Below are 20921 nucleotides of genomic sequence, written 5' to 3' on the forward strand. Positions count from 1 at the left end.
TAAATTATTATTTAACCTATTAGAAATAAAAAATGAACGATCTCTTCTTCCAATTCAAGTTCAAATATTTTTATTCAAAGTAGGATATATGATATTTATTTATTTATAGGACAACCAGTAGTAGTTACATTCTAATACGCTTAAAATATATCAAATATTAACAAATAATGAGTTGAATGTACAACAAATTAAGGTGTCACAACATGCACAGTCTTCGCTTCCGTGACACCAAGAAAACAATTATATAAAATAAAGCAAAATTTATAAAATCAAGATACGAATTTGAAAAGAAGGAAAAAAAGAAAGAAGAAGAAGAATATTAATCATATTTTGGCGCCTAACAATCTCGTAATATTTTTTTTAAAAGCAGGTAAAGAATCTTTAAAAATATCTACTTCACCACAGATGGAGTTATAAGTTCTTGATAGACGTGGTATGGGAGAAAATTGCTTAAGGTTAGTTTTGGCAAATGGCTGATGGAACAGGCCAGCTCCGACCTGCGCACACCTTGGTACTCGGCGGGGAACTCGTAAGCTGATGGAGTGCACGAGTAATGGACTGTCGAGCTGATTTCTAATTATTTTGTATAAAAATATTAGATCTAGCATTTGTCGTCGAACAGAAAGACTTTTCAAGTTAAAGTGTCTCAACTTATCGCAGTACGATGGCAATCGCTTATGTACCCCACAAGAAAAAGCAAGGTGCCATAAGAACCGTTTTTGAATGCGTTCAACTCTTAATTGATGAATGTTGTATTGAGGAGACCAAACGATGCTACAGTATTCTAGATTACTGCGCACATAAGCATTATACAGGGTTATTTTAGTTGTTGGATTGCGGAATTTTTTACAGTTAAGGATGATGAAGCCTAGCATTTTTGAAGATTTATTAATAACATTATCAATATGAGGCAGAAACGTTAATTTGTTATAAAAAAAACCCCCTAAGTCTCTTATATCAGTTTTATCCTCTAGAACTAAACCATTAATGCTATATTGAGTTCTGAGTATATCGTGGTTGCGAGTGAATGTGATAGATATATATCACTTATTTAAAGTCAAAACTACCACCCATTCGAAAAAGTATGCCTCAGACCTGAGAAGAACGGGCGCAACAATCTCAGCGGGCTCCTTTTTTTTTATAAAAATGTAGTTACAATGTAAAATCGTACAATAAAATGTATTATTTAAGAGCCTGAGGGCGGTCGCTCTACTCCCAATCAGTGGTGTCATGAAGAAAGTCAATTATGTTATAGTAACATTAACCACAGAAACGCTTTTTTAGCAATTTTGAATTTCGTAATACATTTGTTTTGAACATTATCTGGGATCTTGTTGTAGAAGCATATGCTTCAACGCCCCACAGAAGTCAACTTGACTTAGCCGAGCAGTAGGCATTATAAGTTTATGTCTGTTCCTTGTGTTATTTTGGTTATGACAGTTTCACTTATGTGCCTATGTACAAACATAACATTATCAAGAATATATTGAGAGGCAACAGTCAAGATATTAATTTCCTTAAATTTTCCTCTCAGTAATTCTTTAGGGCCTAGGTTATACATAGCATCGATTCAATCTCCATTAGCTATTTTATTCAAATACTTATAGTCCAAGCGACATCACAAATATTAAAAAAAAAACAAAAGACCTTCAAAACTTATATATGTTATATTAACTGCTTGTGGCGGCGTCGTGCACCAGGTCGTTTTCTTTCCTCAAATATATAAAGGAATGATGGGCTGGTCCATGCGTCAACTCGTGGACGAACGAAGATAAGTAAAAATTTTGTGTACAAGTGTGTCAATATAATATTTCTAAATTTTATGAATATTTTCTCCACCACTCTTCTCAGCTTGGCCAACTCTAAAAACTGTGCAACTCGTACTATCAGGCAGGTAAAGTGAAAAAACTTCATTATGATCACAATTTAATAACATAAATGCAAAAAAAACCCTTGCTACATTAAATAACACTAATACTTAATTGATAAATTAATCCTTAACAGTATTTATTTCTCGTTTAATAATATTCTAAATATTTGTTCCTAGACGAAGTTATTACCGACCTTACCCGATTTACGACTAAATCAGTTGTCCTACACCGGTGTAGATATACTATTTTAACCCAGGACATCAGAAGTGTTATTTTAGCAAAAGAAAATTACGACCTGATACTGGTTTTGCCCAGGCCAAATTGATAAGAGAAGCGACAATACGATAAACAAAATCCGTCTTATTAATAAAATTGTTAAAATGTTAAAAATATAAAGTAACTCCAAGTTTAAAATTACTTCTCCCTGTCATGTAATTCTGTAGTGACAAAGATAAGAGAAAGACAAAAAGTTTGAAACTTGCAATAACTTTACTCCTCGTTTATTAACAGAAGAACACAGAAGTTAGGTTGTATTAAAGAAGATATGGTTAAATTAAGACTAGTTTTAAAATAAAGTGCTACGCTAATTAAACCGAATTAGAATGTCTTGGGTTAAACTGGTATATATTCTGACACGAGTAGAATGAACTACTGATTTGGCGTGGGTTAAAAAAATGTCCTGAAACCTGGTTCGGTCGATATAAATTTCGATTGCAGTTATAATTATGTAACACAACTAACTTGGCGCGTGTCAGTCGCGTTGCGAGGATTGTCGCCGCGTCGTGCGCCGACTCGGCGTGACGGATCCCGCTTCTGATGTCGCCGGGGAACTTCCGCCGCTTGCTGTCTCACTTCGCTGCATTAATCGATATAGTTATAAAACATTCAGGTACAAAGAAGTGTGTGTGATCGTAAAGGAAGTACGCACGGGAGAAGTTAAAATTCTTAAGAATAGCAAATCAAACAGAACTCCTAAAATTTTATATGTAAATGGTAACCTGACGAACTGGTTGTATGGACGTGTCCCGGCAGTGAGTATGTTTGACTTGCACGTGGAACGAAAATGTGGCCGTAGAAAATAATAATAAAAAAAAATCTTTATTGGTTTTAACAAATTCTCACAGAATAAGTGAACATAATTGATATAACACTAGTTTTCGATCTTGGTAATGGTAGTTACTTGATATTCTGTATTAACAGTGACTATTGCTATTTAGCAATAGTCACTGTTAATACTAGTTAATAGTAGAATAATATAATAATACCCATAATTGAAACACTTCAAATAACTACAAGCTTATAGTGCCCCCTACTAGGCTGTGTAAAATAAAAAATGCATGCATTATTTGCAATTGTATTATTTTTACAATAAATTAACAAAACGTTATAAAGTGGTGCAGAAATTATACGGATCGTCGTCCCAGGGGGAATTGAATCACTTGTAATCACGTGTAAGTAGACCTAATACTTATAAACACAGTAAAATGCATTTTATTTGAGGGACGTCATAATGCATACTGCAGGTAGTAGCGCATTTTACTAACTTTTTAATATAGAACTAAAATATTTATTTAGTTACTAACATATTTAGTTTTAAGTTTACCTTTTTGTGGGATGGTATTCCGATTCAAATTTAATTTGTTTAAGTAATTAATCCCAGAAGTGACGGTAACGGTCCTAGGTAACACTGAAAATGTTTAGAAAATGAAAACCGGATTAATGTAGAAAGTTGTCAATACTTTTATTGTTTTTCGAAGTAATCTCCGTTCCTCTCTACACATCGTCGCATTCGATGGAACCACTGAGAACAGCAGTGGGCCCTGTTTTCCTTAGGGGTCTCTTCTATGGCATCTTCGTACGCTTTCATCGCATCTTCAAGGCTTGTAAAGCGAATGTCTCGAATTTTATGTTTAGTTCTTGGGGATAAATAATAGACGCAGGCCACCCAGTCAAGACTGGTATGGCGGATGACTCATTATCTCGACACCTCGACACCAATAGTCAAATATTTAACAGTCCGTTTTGCGGAGTACGCTGAGGCATTGTCGTGGTGAAGGAAGATCCTGCTTCGAGGGCGCTGCCGTTGATTTTTTCAATACAACAGGCAAACAGCGAGTGACATACAAGTCCGCAGTAACTGTCCTTCCATCTTCTAGCACAACTGTCGCGAAATGACGTGTCTGACCAAAGAATGAGGCAATCATCTTTTTTCCTTGACATCTTCCTGTCTTTACCTTAGTTGGCCGATCCTCGAAAGGAAACACCCATTATATGGGGAATCCATCTGGTACAAAGCTTCCTGACGTCTAAATTCAGTGTTAGCCACGTATCTGACAAAAATTGACAATATGTCAAGGACGCGAACTAGTTACCCTAATCATGTCAAGCCGAGCACCAATCACGGAAATTACCTTCGGCGCATGACAAAGCACATTCTAATATCAATCTAGATTCAACATCAATAACAAATTTCTGATTCGATTTCGCAGGGAACCTATGAGCATAGCTCTCTTCGTGGACCTTGTCACAAGTCAAATAACTAGTTTCACAAGGTGTTGAAGTTGAAATAGCCGAATAATGGAGGAATACCTTGAGATCGGTGGAGGCTCGGCGCGACTTGGGCGTGTGCAGCGCCTCGCACGCGCGGGCGAAAGACGCGCGTCGGCCGCGGGCCGGAGTGTCGGGCGACGAGGAGTCACCGGGGCCGCCCGCTGTACACGGTTATATTTATAACTGGTCTGAAGAAACTCATTGCCATCTTTTTAAATCATCAATACTTATAAAGTACAAAATATCCCTGGTGATGCAATAATAAATATAATTATTGTGATTATTGTAACAGTACCACAAAGGCGCCTATTTCTGAAGTGAAACAGAAATGGTAAGCATTACTCTGTTTCGGTCTGAAGGGCGCCGTAGCTAGTGAAGTTACTGGGCAAATGAGACTTAACATCTTGTTTCAAGATGACGAGCGCAGTTGTAGTGCCGCTCAGAATTTTTGGGTCTTTCAAGAATCCTGATCGGCACTGCATTGTAATAAGCAGGGCGTATCATTTAATATCAGCTGAACGTCCTGCTCTTCTCGTCCCTAATTTTCATAAAAAAAAAGCGTCGGTATTTGCGGCTTGTGCAAGACGGTTACAAACTGTCAAGTAAGTCAACCCTAAGTCGCGCTTTTCGCATGAAGCGAACGTGTTGTACGGCGCTGCGCCATTGTAAAGAGTTGCTTTAGAAATGGTTAGGTTAGTGTCTCACCAATAACATCCACTGATGTTCTGCGTCCAATACGCGCTGGTTTCGGCGTTACTGTGGTGTCCGACGCGGCGCGAGTGCTACGACCTGAAATAATTTAATTCAAGTTAGGCACCTGAATATAATAAACTAATAACTATAATAAACTAGTGAATAAGTCTTTTGTAAGGCAAATAATTTTTATGTAAAGCTGAATTTTGTTGTAAGAGTTAAACCCAGGCTACGCTTGGCGACATTTTCATTGACAAGAAATATATGCAGGATCATTTTGAATTTCTGTTGTTTGTACTCAGCTGCTACTTTGCTAACTAACACATCGAACTGGGGTTGTGATCTGCCATCGATCGGTACTACATAGTTTGGTATGAAAATTTCCATGCCCTGTAGAGAATCACATAGGCTTCTGCAACGGCACATGTACTCGATCATAAAAAGGGAAACAAACCATTTCCATAGGGTAAGTTCCACGTAATTGGGAATGTTTATCCGCCCATGGACATCCGCAACACGAGGGGTCAAGAGATTAGTTGCCGGCCTTTAAGTTGGGAGTATGCGCTATACTTGAAGGTTCCTAAGTCGTATCGTAGGTAATTGATTCCACAAAATGACTGTGCGAGGCAAAAAACGCGATTGCAGAATGCCAAAAGTAATGCAGTGTTACCAGGCTCCGTTCGACAGGATGCCGGCTATATTATGGGTACCACAACGGCGCCTGTTTCTGGCGCGAAGCAGTAATGTGTACGCATTATTGTGTTTCGGTCTGAAGGGCACCGTAGCTATTAGAATGACTGGGGAAATGACTCTTAACATCTTATGTCTCAAGGAGACGAGCGCAATAAATTGTATTGCCACTCAAAAATTTTGTCTTTCAAGAATCCTGAGCGGCACTGCATTGTAATATTCTGTAAAAGTTGTAGAGATCTATCCAACGTCAAAGAATGAGGATGCAAAAAAGGAACGCATCCTATCCCACTCTGGTGGTTTGCAGTTCCGCGGCAGGTCGCTGGTGTTCTAAGCCGTGAGCGTCTGATAGGCACTAACACTCCTGTCCAGTCAATACCCATACGTCCCGATAGGTGTGGCGATGTAGATTTCTAGGCACATTCCGTAAGACCATTTCGAGTCACGAAAGCGGACTCAGCGCAGAGATGATCAAATTGTTTTCTCTAATGTTGATTACGTGTGGCGTATAAGTGGCGCCACACTTTCTGATGTTACGTTGGGTGATATTCGAAGTTTGATTGATGTCTTCATGTCTAAATGCGAAGGTGTTTTCAGTTGGAATGGAAACCCCCTAGTGTAGCAGTAGGCTGCGGTCGTGCTTTTGTCGTCAGACGGCCTTCTCCCTCATCAAAAAGACGTTATTCATCCCTGGGACTTTCCTATGCTTTTTAAGTATAGGCGAAGCTCACATTTGAATATTTAAAAAAAAATGCATTTTTTGTATATTCTAAAAGGGTAGATTCGAATTATTTCAATAATTAAATTAAAAAGATTTTACTTCACAATTACTTACCAGATTTTTCCTGGCTTTATCATGATATTTATATAAATATATTATTATTTAGAAACAACAAATTAAAAAAGAACAATACTTACGGCGCGGTTTAGTTTCTGAGATCGGCAGTGAATCCGGCGTCACAGGTTCTTCTTCGAGGTCGTTTGGTCCTAGTAAGCGTGGGTTAACTGTGATTAATAGATTTGCCATGCAATGATGTTCTACAACATCTGAAGCTGTTAACATGTCGATGGAACTAGTAAATATAGGCAATTAGTACACCCAATAAGAGTTACATATGTATAAAATAAGAGCTAGTTTACAATACTACATCAAATATATAAATGTATAAGTGTATATCAAAGGACTGTCGAAATCCGCCCCAGAACCGACAATCATGGGACTGACACCATGATTTTATAAATATTTTATTCATTCAGTGTATTTAAAAAGAAGTGTACCTGACGAATTATAATGAGAGCCGACATATTTGATCCATAGACTACATACAGTCATAATAATCGATTTTGTTACTAATGCCTACATTAGTATATTTTTACATGTTGTTTCATAGCAATCTCGAAAAGATTATATAAAAAAATCACAATAATTATTAAATTCGGTATAATACAGTTTATTTATTATTACATTGAATTAAAACGACAAAAAATAATAAAATTAGTTTCTCGCTGTCACTCTTATTAGTCTGTGCTATCAATGTCACTCGCTATCGACCTTCGTAGTTAGATTGTGTGGTGTATTCTCTACGTCTCAGTAATTCTGTTTTATTTGTACCTACACTGATTGTTGCCTTATCAAAATACTTTAGATTTGATTTATGGGGTTGGTACTAACACTATTGGTTGATTGCCTTGTTAGTTAATGTATAAGTTTTTTTTTTTATTTTTTTATGAAAATAAGGGACGAGACGGGCAGGACGTCCAGCTGATGGTAATTGATACGCCCTGCCCATTACAATGCAGTGCCGCTCAGGATTCTTGAAAAACCCCAAAAATTCTGAGCGGCACTACAACTGCGCTCGTCACCTTGAGACATAAGATGTTAAGTCCCATTGCCCAGTAATTTACTAGCTAGGGCGCCCTTCAGACCGAAACACAGTAATGCTTACACATTACTGTTTCACGGTAGAAATAGGCGCCGTTGTGGTACCCATATTCTAGCCGGCATCCTGTGCAAAGGAGCCTCCCACTGGTAAAGTAAGTAAATAAGTACGTTTAAAATACTATAAATAATATTTTTAAAACTTACACTTAAAATATAGAGTGGATATAATTAATCTATATAAAAATAATTTTAAATAATATTGTAAATGTATTGTGTATCATATAAAAGTATAGTAAATGTGTTATTGAGTGCCCAATTATAACCTCAAAATCTGATATATTTCTTTAAATAATGCGATATTCTGAAGTGTCCGTTTTATAAACAATATGTGAAGAGAATCTGTAGGTAATTTCATATATTTAAAGCGTTTTTTCATGGCTGACGGTGCTGGGGCGAAAAATGGAAGGACACAGAACAATGTCCTTTACCTTAGATAATTTGATATAGATATGATAATTTCGAGATAGACTCAAAAACTGTGAATGCGTCGAAATAATAGCGGCAAACTGTTAGCCTCTAGTTTCACAACACACGCACACTAAAACAAAGTGAGTGATGTATTCGCGAGCGCAAGATATAGCTGTCATGCAAACTAAAGTAATAAAGTGGGCCTGTTGTCATGCGTTGTTTAACAGTTCTATATGTAGACGTATAAATTATCCCAGACTTGAACAATGACAATTTCAAAGTGCTAAGCGAAATATATGCAACATATTTAGACGTTTTGTTGAGATACTTGTCTTTAAATCAGAGAGATGGGATGTTAAGAGATAAATATCTGGAATGGAAACTTAACTTATAATTAAAATTGTAGTGTCTTCTGTAGAATAAAGAATATTTTCAATTGCTTTTGATAATCTAATTATTATTATTTTTTCGTATCTTGTTGCACAGTTTAATAAAATGGAGTGAGACTTTTGCTCTTCCGCCTAACCCTGATTTGCTTTTTTTGTTTAAAAAAATCTATTCTATAAAGGCCAAAAACAATATTTTGTAAATTTTCACATTATAAATTTAAGACTTAGGGCCGATTTTTCAATCCTCAGATAAATCAACAGATAATTACTGAGAGAGTAAAATTAATATACTGTTTTACCAACGTTTAAAAGTTTTGAATTTTTGTGGAATCTGTGGTATTTTCGAAGTAGCTTCACACTAAATATGAGCAAGCGAGATGGACATATATATCATTTAACGCATAAGACAGAGAAAGGATGATTGTTTGAGTAAGTCAATCGGAAGCATTTTGAAATTCGAACGTTAATCCGAGTGAATCAAACGGAAGCACTCAGAGAGGAGGATAATGTAGGTATAGTTTTGAACAGATAGATTTAAACACTCTATACAAAGGTTTACAAAAAATTATGTATGTATAATTTAAAAAATACTACAAACCTTTGCTTTTCATATTTAATTATATTTTCAATCAATGTCAGTTAATTGGTAAGCAACAGTATCTTTTTTTGACGAAATCTCCTCGAGAACTCACTATCATGCCAGATAATGTCGTGGTCTGGTCTCCACAACTCTTGTTTTTCTGTCTGGAGAGTTCACAAAGTTGAGGATCTGGATTTTTTCTTCAATTGCGAGACGTCAATTGTCTCAAAAAAATTTACTGATATATTATAATTTTTAATTTCTACTATCTAATAATAACATAAATAACGCATGTACTCGTCAAAAGAAGATAGTTATTAGCTATGAGTTAGCTACAAATAAAGCCTATAAACTTAAACAGGGCACCAATAGTTCTTAACCGGCCCCCAAAGGGGCCGATTAATTACTATCTTTATTAGTTGGATAACTTCTATCTGCCTATTGAAAAATCCGAAATTGCGGTATCCGTCGAATTTCACCTACCTAGTTGTTTGACTGAGGATTAAAAATCGGCCCTTAATAGACAAGTGCATTTTGACAGTTGTTTATCCAGACTACCGCTGAAGGAATCAGGTTTGTTGCCACATTACGGGTACTCAATTGTGTTGGATTTCTAACGATCTGGCTTTTTTTTGTGTTTGCTTTGTAATTTGGACGGTGTTATTCTTTGGTCTGGCGACTTTATCAAACCTCTACGGATTCTGTCATGCAAACAATTGTCATTTAAGGGCACGTAACAAAGACCGAGGTAAGATTACTAATTTTATAAAGTTATAGCAGTTTATTTCCTAAAATAATATTGAATTTCGCATTAATTTTCGCACAGATAGATAGGCGTAGCATAAAGCACTATGTACCACTTTCATGTTTCAATTAATTAATCAATTACCACCAATTATCCCTCCATGGTAAACAATTTGTTACTTCTGCAATGGACTGCGGACGTCACCGATCATATAGTACTCCGACCGTCATTCTCGAGGCCTATCGCAGAGTACACACTTTTTGTGTTATCGAGTCTGTGGTACACAAAAAGTATGCAGTGCGCGCAAAATGTCTTTGGCAGATATTACATAGACTCAACACACATGACGTACACAGATTGCGGTGTATTATTTAGTACTTGAGATATATAAAATAAGAAGAAATAGAGAATTTTGGGTTCATCCTATTTTTTCAGTTTCATATTAAACATTCAGTTCTACTATTTCCAAATAAATTTGCACACTTCATCCCACAATTTTCTTTTTAAATTTCTGTCATGAAACTCTATCAAAGATGTATCATACAGTGCTGGTCTGTTTTCTATTTGTTGAATCAACATCGATACATCGATGTCTAGCGCCATGATACACGTCAATCACTAGCAACTGCAGACTACAGACTAAAGTGAGCGTCGTCTGCGTTAGCGCGTGTTGACGCGAACGTTATATTTTTTTGCGCATTTTTGGTACGGCGCCGTGCGGCGCGGTCCGTCAAGGATATTGTGTGTTTCAGACTTTTTGCGCGTCGTCGGCATTACTGCATATAATTCTATATGTTTTATTATCACAGACTAAAAAGTCGTCACGGATAGTCGTCGTCTGCGATAAGCCTGAGACTTATGGACTCATATACATTGGCACTCACCTTGCAACCCAGACGGAATACAACAGTACAGTTGGTATGGCGACAGTACTGTCTCGGGCGAACACACCACATATAGTTAGTTGCTTCTGCTGCTATTCACCACAGTAGCCGATGAAAAAGTATGTATTACCTTCAGACTTATCATCATCGACGTGCGATGTGGAGATGGAGGGAGAAGACGGCTCCAGCCACGACTGTAGTACAGCTCTCTGATTACGAGTCATGCTGAAATCATGCATATAATAATAAATTCTTAGATCATTAAGCATACGTCTACATAGACTATGACGGTAGTGAAAACGTCAAAAAAAATAGATTTTTAGTGTTAACCTCTATTTTGAGCAATGCACGCACAGTAACACAAAGTGTCATACAAATCGCGAGTGTAAGACGTAGCTTGTCACGCACACTAAAGTATTAAACATGGCCTGTTTTTATCGGTCTAACAGCAAGAGACTTGACAGCACTCTGTCTTTTCACGGATATTGAAGGATGGTTCACACACGTGGTTTATGCCACAAGACAAAATTCCCCCAATATTTTGCTTTGAGCGGAATTTCAGGCTAAATACCAGCAACAAGGAAGACTACTGTAATAACACGGTAAACCTAGATAGTCATACCATAAAGTGGTACACGGATGGCTCCAGGACTCAAACCGGTACCGGTGTTGGAGTTTTCGGCTCAGCAATCAATTATCATGAAGCCTTAAGCAAAGCAACAACTATATACCAGGCGGAAGTATATGCACTAGACTGGTGCTTACAAATGAACCTCGACAGGAATTACCAGTCAAGGAACATTGCCATAATGTCAGATAGCCAAGCAGCTCTCAAGGCACTGACATCCTACACAATAACTTCACGGTGAGTGTGGGAATGCATAGGAAAACTGAATATCCTCTGCCTGAGAAACAAAGTTACCTTGGCTTGGATACCGGGGCACAAAGGAATAGCAAGTAATGAGAAAGCTGACCAACTAGCTAAGGATGGTGCCTCATCCCCCTTCATCCCCAAATCATAACAATAATAATAGCAAGACAAAGACAATCTGGACGTATAAATTATATCAGAATAAATTCATTTGTATGAAATAGAAATATCAAATGAACTTATCTAATGGTTAAAGTGATAATCCAGCTATGGTTACTTATAGCAACAGAAAAATCAAGAGAGCGCTGTGCAAAAATATATTCTTCATAGTTTATATTTACCACCATCTTCAAAAGGTTATTGCAGTTTTAATTTTTAGTTAAAAACTTATTTGAAGCCGATATTTTTTTTTGTAATAAGTTTATTTCATAGTGTTTAAAAACAAATATGAGAAGTGCGTCATAATATTCCTAATACGCCCAAACAAGGCTTGAATACATTTTTAAACTATATTTACAATAGTTTAATTAATGAGTTATTTCGATCCAGCAGTGCTATCTTCATTAGAATCTGGCCAGTTAGGTTCAGGGTAATTTATCTAGCTACGGCACCGTTCGAACACAAATACATCTTATACATTACTAGCTTGACTTAAATCTAACTATATATTTGACGTGTGTTTACAGACTATTTGGCATGAAGTGCGGTGGAACCTTAATATTATATTATTATATACTGCATCAAGTCACATTTTAACCCGATTAATTAATTAAATTTCATTTTCTTACCGTCTACCGGCGGCGTATTCATTTACAATGTTGGAACTGCCTTCAATATTACTTCCTTCTTCAGTCGCAACTTCTGGTATTACCGACAAATCTGTCCGCGTGCTCAGAATGGACTTCTTTCCCTTCTTAACGCTTCTATCTTCTTCACTTACAGTACTTTTATTTGACTTTACTGAGCTTTCGGAAGCAACGCTTGCATTATCGTCATCTTTTTTATTTCTCCGACCTGACCGACGCGGAGTCAGTTCCTCGAGTGACTCTTCTAAAGGCTCAGCTAGCTCTCTAGATGCTCGTCTTGTTATTATCTTTCTCATTTCAGTGTTCGGTGTTTTGGAGTTACGTCGACGCTGTGAAGCAGATTCTGGTGTTTTTGGAGTGTCCTCAAGATTTTGCAGTTCGGCTTCCATGTCTTTTTCAACTGATTTGCTCGATGACATAGACGCTCTTCTAGATCGCGTTTTAGGTTTATCTGTTATATCCTCTATCTGCATTTCTGTTTCTTCTTTAGCTTCTGATGGTTTTCTGGACCTTGGCTTTCGTTTTGGCGTAACATTTACAATATTCTTTTCCGAAACTTCTACAGTTGTTTTATTGGATAACGTTTGCGTTCCAACTATAGGATTTTCTACTTGCATCTCTCTTGATTCTAATTCTTTTTCAATATTTGCCTTGGATGCCGAGGATCTCCTAGTTCGAAGTTGAGATTCTTTGTTTACTTCATCATCTGTTTCTTTCACACTAGTTTTGAGAGAAGATGTTGTTCTGGACCTTGACTCATTTTGACTGTCATTTCCAATACTTTCGACATTGTCAGTTGGGGACTTATTTGAAGATGTTGATATCCTTTTAGTGCGTTTATGGTTCCCAATTTCGCTTACTTGGGTGTCGGTGTTAGATACAACGCCAGTTTTATTTGTTTCGGCTTGTAATGTAAGAATGGAAGAATTTGTTTTATTTGATGAAATTTCCGCAATACCCATTTGATTCTGAACAGATTTATCATCAGTTTCCATTTCATTTTGTTCCGATAGTGTTTCTTTCGGAACAGTATTATCTTCTTTCAGCTTTTTTCCCAAGATTGAACTAATTTTACTTTGTTCTTTTTCTTCAAGGGTACGTTTGGATGAATCAGATACGTCGACCGTATCAGAATCAACTGGGGCTCCAAAAGACTTAATTTCAGATGATGTTGTAACTTCTTTGACCATCTCATGGAGTTCCTCTATAGGTGTATCTGAAACATATTTTATAATGTTAGGGACTGTTTTTCCCAATTTTCTTTTTAAGTATATTTTATTATATACCTATTTTTTGTGGGATAGGAAAGACAAACTGCGTACAGGTGGGGTCACCTGACCAAAAAAAAATATCTTACAAAACACCTCACAGAGAAATCACAGTATCGTAACCGGAGTTGTTGGCAGATGTACCCGTTTTTAAGGTAACCATGCCCAAGCCCAGGAACACAGCGCAGTTACATGGAAGCAAATTCCTTGAAAATCACACTGAAGGAAGAATACAAATTAATATTATTATTGAAATTTTCGTAAATAAACTAAATTTAAGATTAATTTTAAAACCATAGATAGTCACCACATTCAAAATATATTTATAATAACTCAAAGAGACTTTGTTACACGACAGCACCTTAACTACTATCATGCCATAATAATAATTTCATTATATTTCAAAATTATCAGTTGTAATGAATAATTAATAATTTTCCTGTCATATTACCTTTAACTGTTTCACTTTGTGTAACCATTTCAGGGCTATCTGAGCTATCTTCTGAATAGTGAAGTTTAACAGAATGACTGGATACTTCAACTGAATTGTCATCAGTCATCATAGACATGTGTGTGTGGTTAAACGGATCATTATTTTTATCAATATCTTCCTCCATTGGATGTTCATTTTTTTCTGATTCTATTTCAATGTCCCCGGAAATCATGGGCTCAGAATGTACTACTTCAACGTTTTCTATTTCTATTCTCGCGTTATTTGGAGCTTGTAATTCTTCACAGCTGGAATCGTTAATGCAAATAACATTGTTTTCTTCATCTCCAGGTACTGAATCCTAAGGAATTGTAATTTCAACATTAAAATTGTGATTACAAAATATTATTCTACTTCAGATGGCATTTGATGCGCCTTGCCTATTACGCCCACTATTCTGAGCGGCATTGCGCTCGTCACCTAGAGACATAAGATGTTTAGTCTCCGTCGTACATTTATTTCACTCTTCACTTGATAGAGCGCCCTTCAAACCGAGGCAAAATAAGAAATTTCACACTACTACTTGGCCGCAGATAAAGGCGCCACTGTGGTACCCATAGGCGGCATCCTGCTCTAAAAAGCCAAAAATTGGCGTAAAAGTATGAAATTGACATGAGAAAAGCAATTCTAATTTAACTAAATTATTCTGCGTACGGCGTCCAATAAACAGTAAGAATCAGTGTATGTTGCCGGTAATGTTTACTAAACCATTTCTTCGATATAGTCTATGTTAAGTATAATATAAATGGAGTATCTGTTTTATTAACTTAAAATCCCTTTCTTAAAAAACTACATAGTAAGTAATAATTCAGTCTTAGACATATATAAAAATAATTGGGTAGGTCGGATAAATATGGAGGATGCTCAAGTATTTCGCAGCAAGCATCTGGAATTGCAGCCATAGCAACGGCGGACCTATAAAGCCGGGCTTTATGTTGATGGCAAAAACATTTGTTGTTGCCAGTTTGCCTCGCAGTTACTCACGAATTTCGTTAAGGCGGTTTTTATTTCTTGTGCATATAAAGAACCAGCCAGTAGCTCCATGGTCGAATATTCAAGCATCACCACACTGACTTGTGGGCCAGTGTGGCCAACGGGCCACGGCCAGGAGAACTAGGGGTTGGTAATAATAATCTCTTCCAAATCATAGATTACAATTTTATATCTGAACGGTGAAGCCACGATTAATCATGGCAATAAATCGAGCTAAGAAATGTTCAGGATATTGTTTTAACAGTTCCAAAGCTCTTTCAAATTAGTTATTATATAAGCCGTTATTTTTTTTCTTCCCTTAAGAGTTTGAATAGAATGATATGTACACAGCCAGTCGAAATAATGGTTTCTTCGGCTATAAAAAGTACTGTGACACGACGATGAATTCTTTCATGTTTTTAAAACACTTGTTTGGTCACTAACATAGTTGGGCGACTCAAGAGTGTCACCGTTGATGGATGTTCTGATGTAGAATACGGTGGAGCAATTGGATCGAAAGTTAACTGTAAACCTTTTTATCATTTTTTATGCCAATAAGGGAACCTAAATAAACTTATTTATTTTACTTTTTAAACTTGTTCCGTACTGTAATTTCTCATTCACAGATATTAAATAAGCGCACACAATAAAATCTTAGCAGTTTTCGACAAAAAGGATCAATAAACTGAAAAAATAGACTTCCATTTCTTAAAAACATATTTTAACTAAGTAACCAATATTACAGCCTAAAACAGCCACTATAAACTTCTTTTTAGGTTCCTAGGAGTTTGCACCATATCCTTATACTTATTAAACGCCTTTTGTATTTATTATGTCTTATGATTGCACATACATTAAGAAAAATTTGATAATAAATGTGGTGAAATTGTGGTGTGGCGGTCGCAAAAGAATTAATTAGCCAATGATCAATGACAATATTCTCACGTAAAAAAAATACAGCAAAAGGAAGCTATGGGCCAACAATAAATTCAATTCAAACTCACCTCTTGTTCTGTTGTTTCATCTATATCATCTTCAGATTCTTCCTCCTCCTCTTCCACATCAATACTCGAGTCAGTCTCGACTTGACACTCATCCGACATTTCATGTTCTATCTCATTTATCTCCCTTTCAATTTCCACTATCTTCTCCTTTTCCTTCTGGATTACTCTTAAGTCTTGCTCTGTTTCTGCTTTCCAACATTTATCTAATTCCATATCGCTATCACTTGTTAACAAGCTAGACTGATTATCAAGTACACTTTTATTGAACGATTTTAATTCACTCTCATTCGCTTTCAAGTCAGACTTAGGTTCTGGTACATCAGATTGAACAGAAGCGGCGGTACTATCGAAACTGTGCAGAACAGATTTGCCTATATCGTCGTTGATAGTTGTAAATGCGGATATTTTAACTTCGGATTCATGAATTTGATGTACTTCACGCGTATTATCGGAGATGCTACTATGATAACTGTGCAGAACTGATTTCTCTGTCAGTTCGCAAATACTTGTAAATGCCGGTAATTCTTTGAAATCTGGCGAAAAATCATCTGTTTTGTTTTTCGCACTCGATATATTACTCTCATGCGAGCTTTGTAGTATAGATTTATTGACTATAGGCGAGAATGTCACATCCATTAGGCTTTCTGCCCTTTTGGTCGGTTTCACGGGCGTGCATTTAATAACATCACCTGATGTGTCTTCTGTAACAGTTTCAGTGTCCATTTTTTCTACCGTTTTAGATTTGGAAAACGTGTTTGCTTCCAATACTATTCTAGATAGAGACATTTTACTTTTAGTTATCTCTTTCTTCGGCGACATTGGTCTTTCAGGTGTTCTCGAACGGCTCCTACAATTAATTTATTGAAAATGTATTACTTTTTACAAGGATACTTTTATGCAATTCTATAATAATTAATTACTTGAAGCTGTGGTAACCACCAACGTTTTAAACTTCATTTGTCGTTTACAACATTACTAAATTTAAATTTTGCATATCCTTCTGATTAAACTCACAGTAGGTATGTAGAGATAACTTTATGCATTATTATGATTGAATTTACATATCATATAAGTAACAAATAAGTTAGATTATGTGTATTAAAATAACAACTGATGTTCACTGTTAAGCTTTCTGACTATGGTTGTTAGGAAGAGATTTCTCCTAAGTGATAATTCAGTGCCCGTAGGCACATTATGCAATTGTATTGAATAAAATTTTTAATATCCTTTTGTGAATGTGGCCAATAAAGACCGTTGAATACTGTTTACGTTCCATTTTGTTTCTTTTCATAGTCTTGTAAATTATTACATAATATATACCTGAGGCTCCTAGGGCTATCTAATTGTGATGGTTGGGTTTGGACTTCTACTTCAGGTGTCCGAGATCGGCTGCAAAGAAAAAATCCGGTATTATTAAAAATAACCCAAAAACATTGTGTTGTTAGCGGACTACAAAATTTAACTAATTATAATTTATATTAACTTCCAATTACCTATTGTAAAGGCCACATAGTTTAAAAAAAAAGCATAATGTAACTGACAGTAATTAGTATAAGTACTGATAGTAATTAACTAACGTAAATTCAACAATTGTAAAAGTCTCATAGTTCTAATTATCACATATTCTAATATATAATATCTAACAAGTGTGTTCTAAACGCTTGTAACGGGCTGACAGCCCTATCTGACTGAATTATCCCTGATTTATTTTCAATTATAGAAATAAATCATTTTAATTTATTTCACCTTAACAAATAGTTTTAATTAAATCAGAGAACAACTGCATAAGAGGCACTACTTAATTTGATAACACTTTTTCCCAAGAACTACCAAAACTAAAGAAGTGTTAATCACTCATCAATCTATTAACCTTCTGCAGCTGAGGTAGTCTGTCAGACACCATCAACCAAATAAAACGTTGCCAGATCGCTAATTATTAAAATGGTTTGAACTATGAGACACTTGCGGCCGGATCACTGTGCCGTAGCTCGACCTTTGGTATTTTGAGGTACCCGTGTCTCACAGACGTAAGTACAGGAATAGATACTGTATTCTGATAAACGTCACCTCACTAAGGCCGTGCTTGTGTCCTAGTGTACTATATACGTGTCCTCAGTAAGTAAAGTATACTTCAATATTTTAATTTGTTTTTTGTTGTGTTTTTAAAGGATAAATGACTTTCTAATGTAGCTACAATACAAATTGTGTGGTGTGATGATAAGACGAATCGAATATTTCGATCTGTTTCCTTTTCAATCCTGACGTGCCTATTTCCTTTGTTTCCTAGATTTTCGAATCAAAATAAAGACTGTAGTCTCTACGAAACCATTCGTACTCAAATAAAGTCTGACAGACTCCACACCAGTGAAATATTTCTACCAAAGTCACCTCAGTTGCAGAAGGTTAAGTATTATTATATGAAGATGTCTCCTAACAAAAGACTAGACACTTCATTGGCGTCCAACGAACAACCAACGAAGTGCTACAAACGGCAATGTGCTCATCGCTTTGGTACATAAGATTTAACATCTTCAGTGAGAATCTCTGTTAGTTCATAGCTACGGGGCCCATGAAACCTAAACACAAATGTGGTATATGCACACAAATGTGGTACATGCACACTACTGTTTGGCTGCAGAAAAGCTGTCGTTAGTCTCCGCCGCCGGATTCCACCTTCGCACCACAATATTTTGGATATCAACCTGACCTTCGAGAGGCGTGCATTGTCTGTAAGTCTGCAAGGTAGGCACTGTGGATCTAACTAGTCGTAATTGAGCGTTGGAGCAAAGATTGCTTACTGTAAGTATTTATTATCTAGCCTAAGGAAAAATTTTATGTGTGGGGGTGTTCAATAGAAGTTTGGTAATAAAATAACGGAACCAAATTAAACTGTATTAACTTTAACACTAGTGCTATATTTATTTAGGTTCATAACGAGGTAGGCACTGCCTAATTGCCTATAATATGATATGCACGCCGCTGGTTCAAAGGTATATTGAAAATGTAGCGAGCAGCTTATATGAAAACCATCGGTCAGCCCATAGATTCCTTCAATACCAGAGGTTGCTTACTGCCCGCCTTCTATGTGAGAGTATGTTCTAAGTTTAACTCGGCGGCAGGCGCACCCCATAATGCAACACGAACTGTCGCTACCGGGTAAAAAATACCACAATGGATTGTTTGTAAAAAATGGGGGTTTCTTATGAGTATTTAAACGAAACAAATTGTTATATAAGAGTTTAATACATTGTCACAAAACAATGTGTGATTAAATTATTTTTTCTGTTATGTAACTTATTTTCCGTTAAATGAAATCACAGCATAAAAAATAATGATTTTCTGCACTTGGCTTACAAAGGCACGAAAATTTGACTCTTAACTACAAAGATAAAATAATATCAATATCAAACGAACATTACATATTATTTCTTATACCTAGTAATAATTGTGACAAGTATTTATTTGAAAAATTTTTTGTAAAAAAAAATCAAGTACGACCGTGGGACCTTATATAGCCTACGATCCCACCGTTCGATTCTGCGGGTACATATTTTTTTTTGATAAAACTATGTAATTTTAAATGAACGTTTAGGAAGTATGCAATGTATTAGCGATAGGTACCTGCAATTCATTTTAATATAGTTACTTTTCTGATGTAAATTGCACCTATATGTTTTTTTTAATAAATTGTACGTCATTTTAAAGGAGCCAGGAGTTGCCAGCTCTCAGCCGCAACATACAGATTGCCAGGTGTAGGTACAAATTTTAGTACAAAATTAAGTTTGTTATTTACTATTTACGATAAACCATGGTTGCCATGATTTCAATCAACGATTCTCCCTCCAGTTAATGGCTGAACAAGTCTATATTTTTTAATCAATTTTACGTAGCGCCTCCTACCGAGTTAAAGGTCCGTTAATAGTATCGCTTATAGCTAGTTTTTAACAAGAAACCATGTGGTAATTGATTAAATTTTAGTCTACATATATCACGTAGCATTGACTAACCTGCGAGTTCTGGGAGAGCTGGGCTCATCTAATTTGGTTGGCGACTCTGTGATGGCTTCCAGACGCGGCGAAGACAGTTTGTCTATTCTCTCTGGCGTGCGAGTTCTACTCCTAAAGACGTTAAATCAAATCATATACACAAGCTATAAAAGTAATATTATAAAACGAAGCTCAGTTTAGATAAAATAAAAATCCGTAAGCAATTTTCTCATAAATTTAGTTACTATTGTACTGCCGCACACGTACAAAATCCCTTTCCAATTCAGGCAATCAAAATCGGAAACGTTTGTGTGCGGCCGAGCTACATAAGTTTAAATTTGATTATTGTCACGTGAAATTACTGGGCAATTGAGACTTAACATCTTATGTCTCACGGTGACGAGCGCAGTTGTAGTACCGCTCAGAATTTTTGGGGTTTTTCAAGAATCCTGAGCGGCACTGTATTGTAATGGGCAGGGCGTATCAATTACCATCAGCTGAACGACCTGCTCGTCTCGTCCCTTATTTAGATAAAAAAAAGTACATGCATCTCACCTCAGCCTGGTGTTAATGGAGTAAGATGTGGCCGCGGGATGCGACTCGCTGGCCTGTTCCTGCGCCGGCAGCTCCAAGATGGCGGGCAGCGGAGACGCGCGGGGACTTATCTCTGGAGTACGCGATCTACTCCTGTTCACAACATTCACGCATTTGTATTTTATTATACATTGACAATTTAAGATCCTGATTCTCATGAAATACTAAAGTTGAAGCA

The 20921-nt window shown here is 36.4% G+C and overlaps 1 protein-coding gene across 2 annotated transcripts in view; it reads right to left on the reverse strand.

The window, feature by feature from the left end:
• Positions 1–1913: 1913 nt before the first annotated feature.
• LOC126970284 (protein ELYS) overlaps positions 1914–20921 on the reverse strand; it is a 69008-nt gene continuing 50000 nt past the window's right edge. Inside the window, exons 28-38 of one of the 2 annotated variants that reach the window (XM_050816106.1) lie at positions 20705–20836; positions 20171–20281; positions 17484–17552; positions 16164–17010; positions 14149–14488; positions 12412–13645; positions 10883–10977; positions 6723–6791; positions 5127–5210; positions 4461–4582; positions 1914–2727 (exon numbers count right to left, since the gene is read on the reverse strand). In XM_050816106.1, the coding sequence (XP_050672063.1) occupies positions 2623–2727; positions 4461–4582; positions 5127–5210; positions 6723–6791; positions 10883–10977; positions 12412–13645; positions 14149–14488; positions 16164–17010; positions 17484–17552; positions 20171–20281; positions 20705–20836 (3208 nt within the window). In that variant the 3' untranslated portion in view covers positions 1914–2622. The remainder of the gene's footprint in view (positions 2728–4460; positions 4583–5126; positions 5211–6722; positions 6792–10882; positions 10978–12411; positions 13646–14148; positions 14489–16163; positions 17011–17483; positions 17553–20170; positions 20282–20704; positions 20837–20921) is intronic. The other variant, XM_050816107.1, reaches the window with a different exon arrangement.

The sequence above is a fragment of the Leptidea sinapis genome, chromosome 20, assembly GCF_905404315.1.
Source record: "Leptidea sinapis chromosome 20, ilLepSina1.1, whole genome shotgun sequence".
Taxonomy (NCBI): Eukaryota; Metazoa; Arthropoda; class Insecta; order Lepidoptera; family Pieridae; genus Leptidea; species Leptidea sinapis.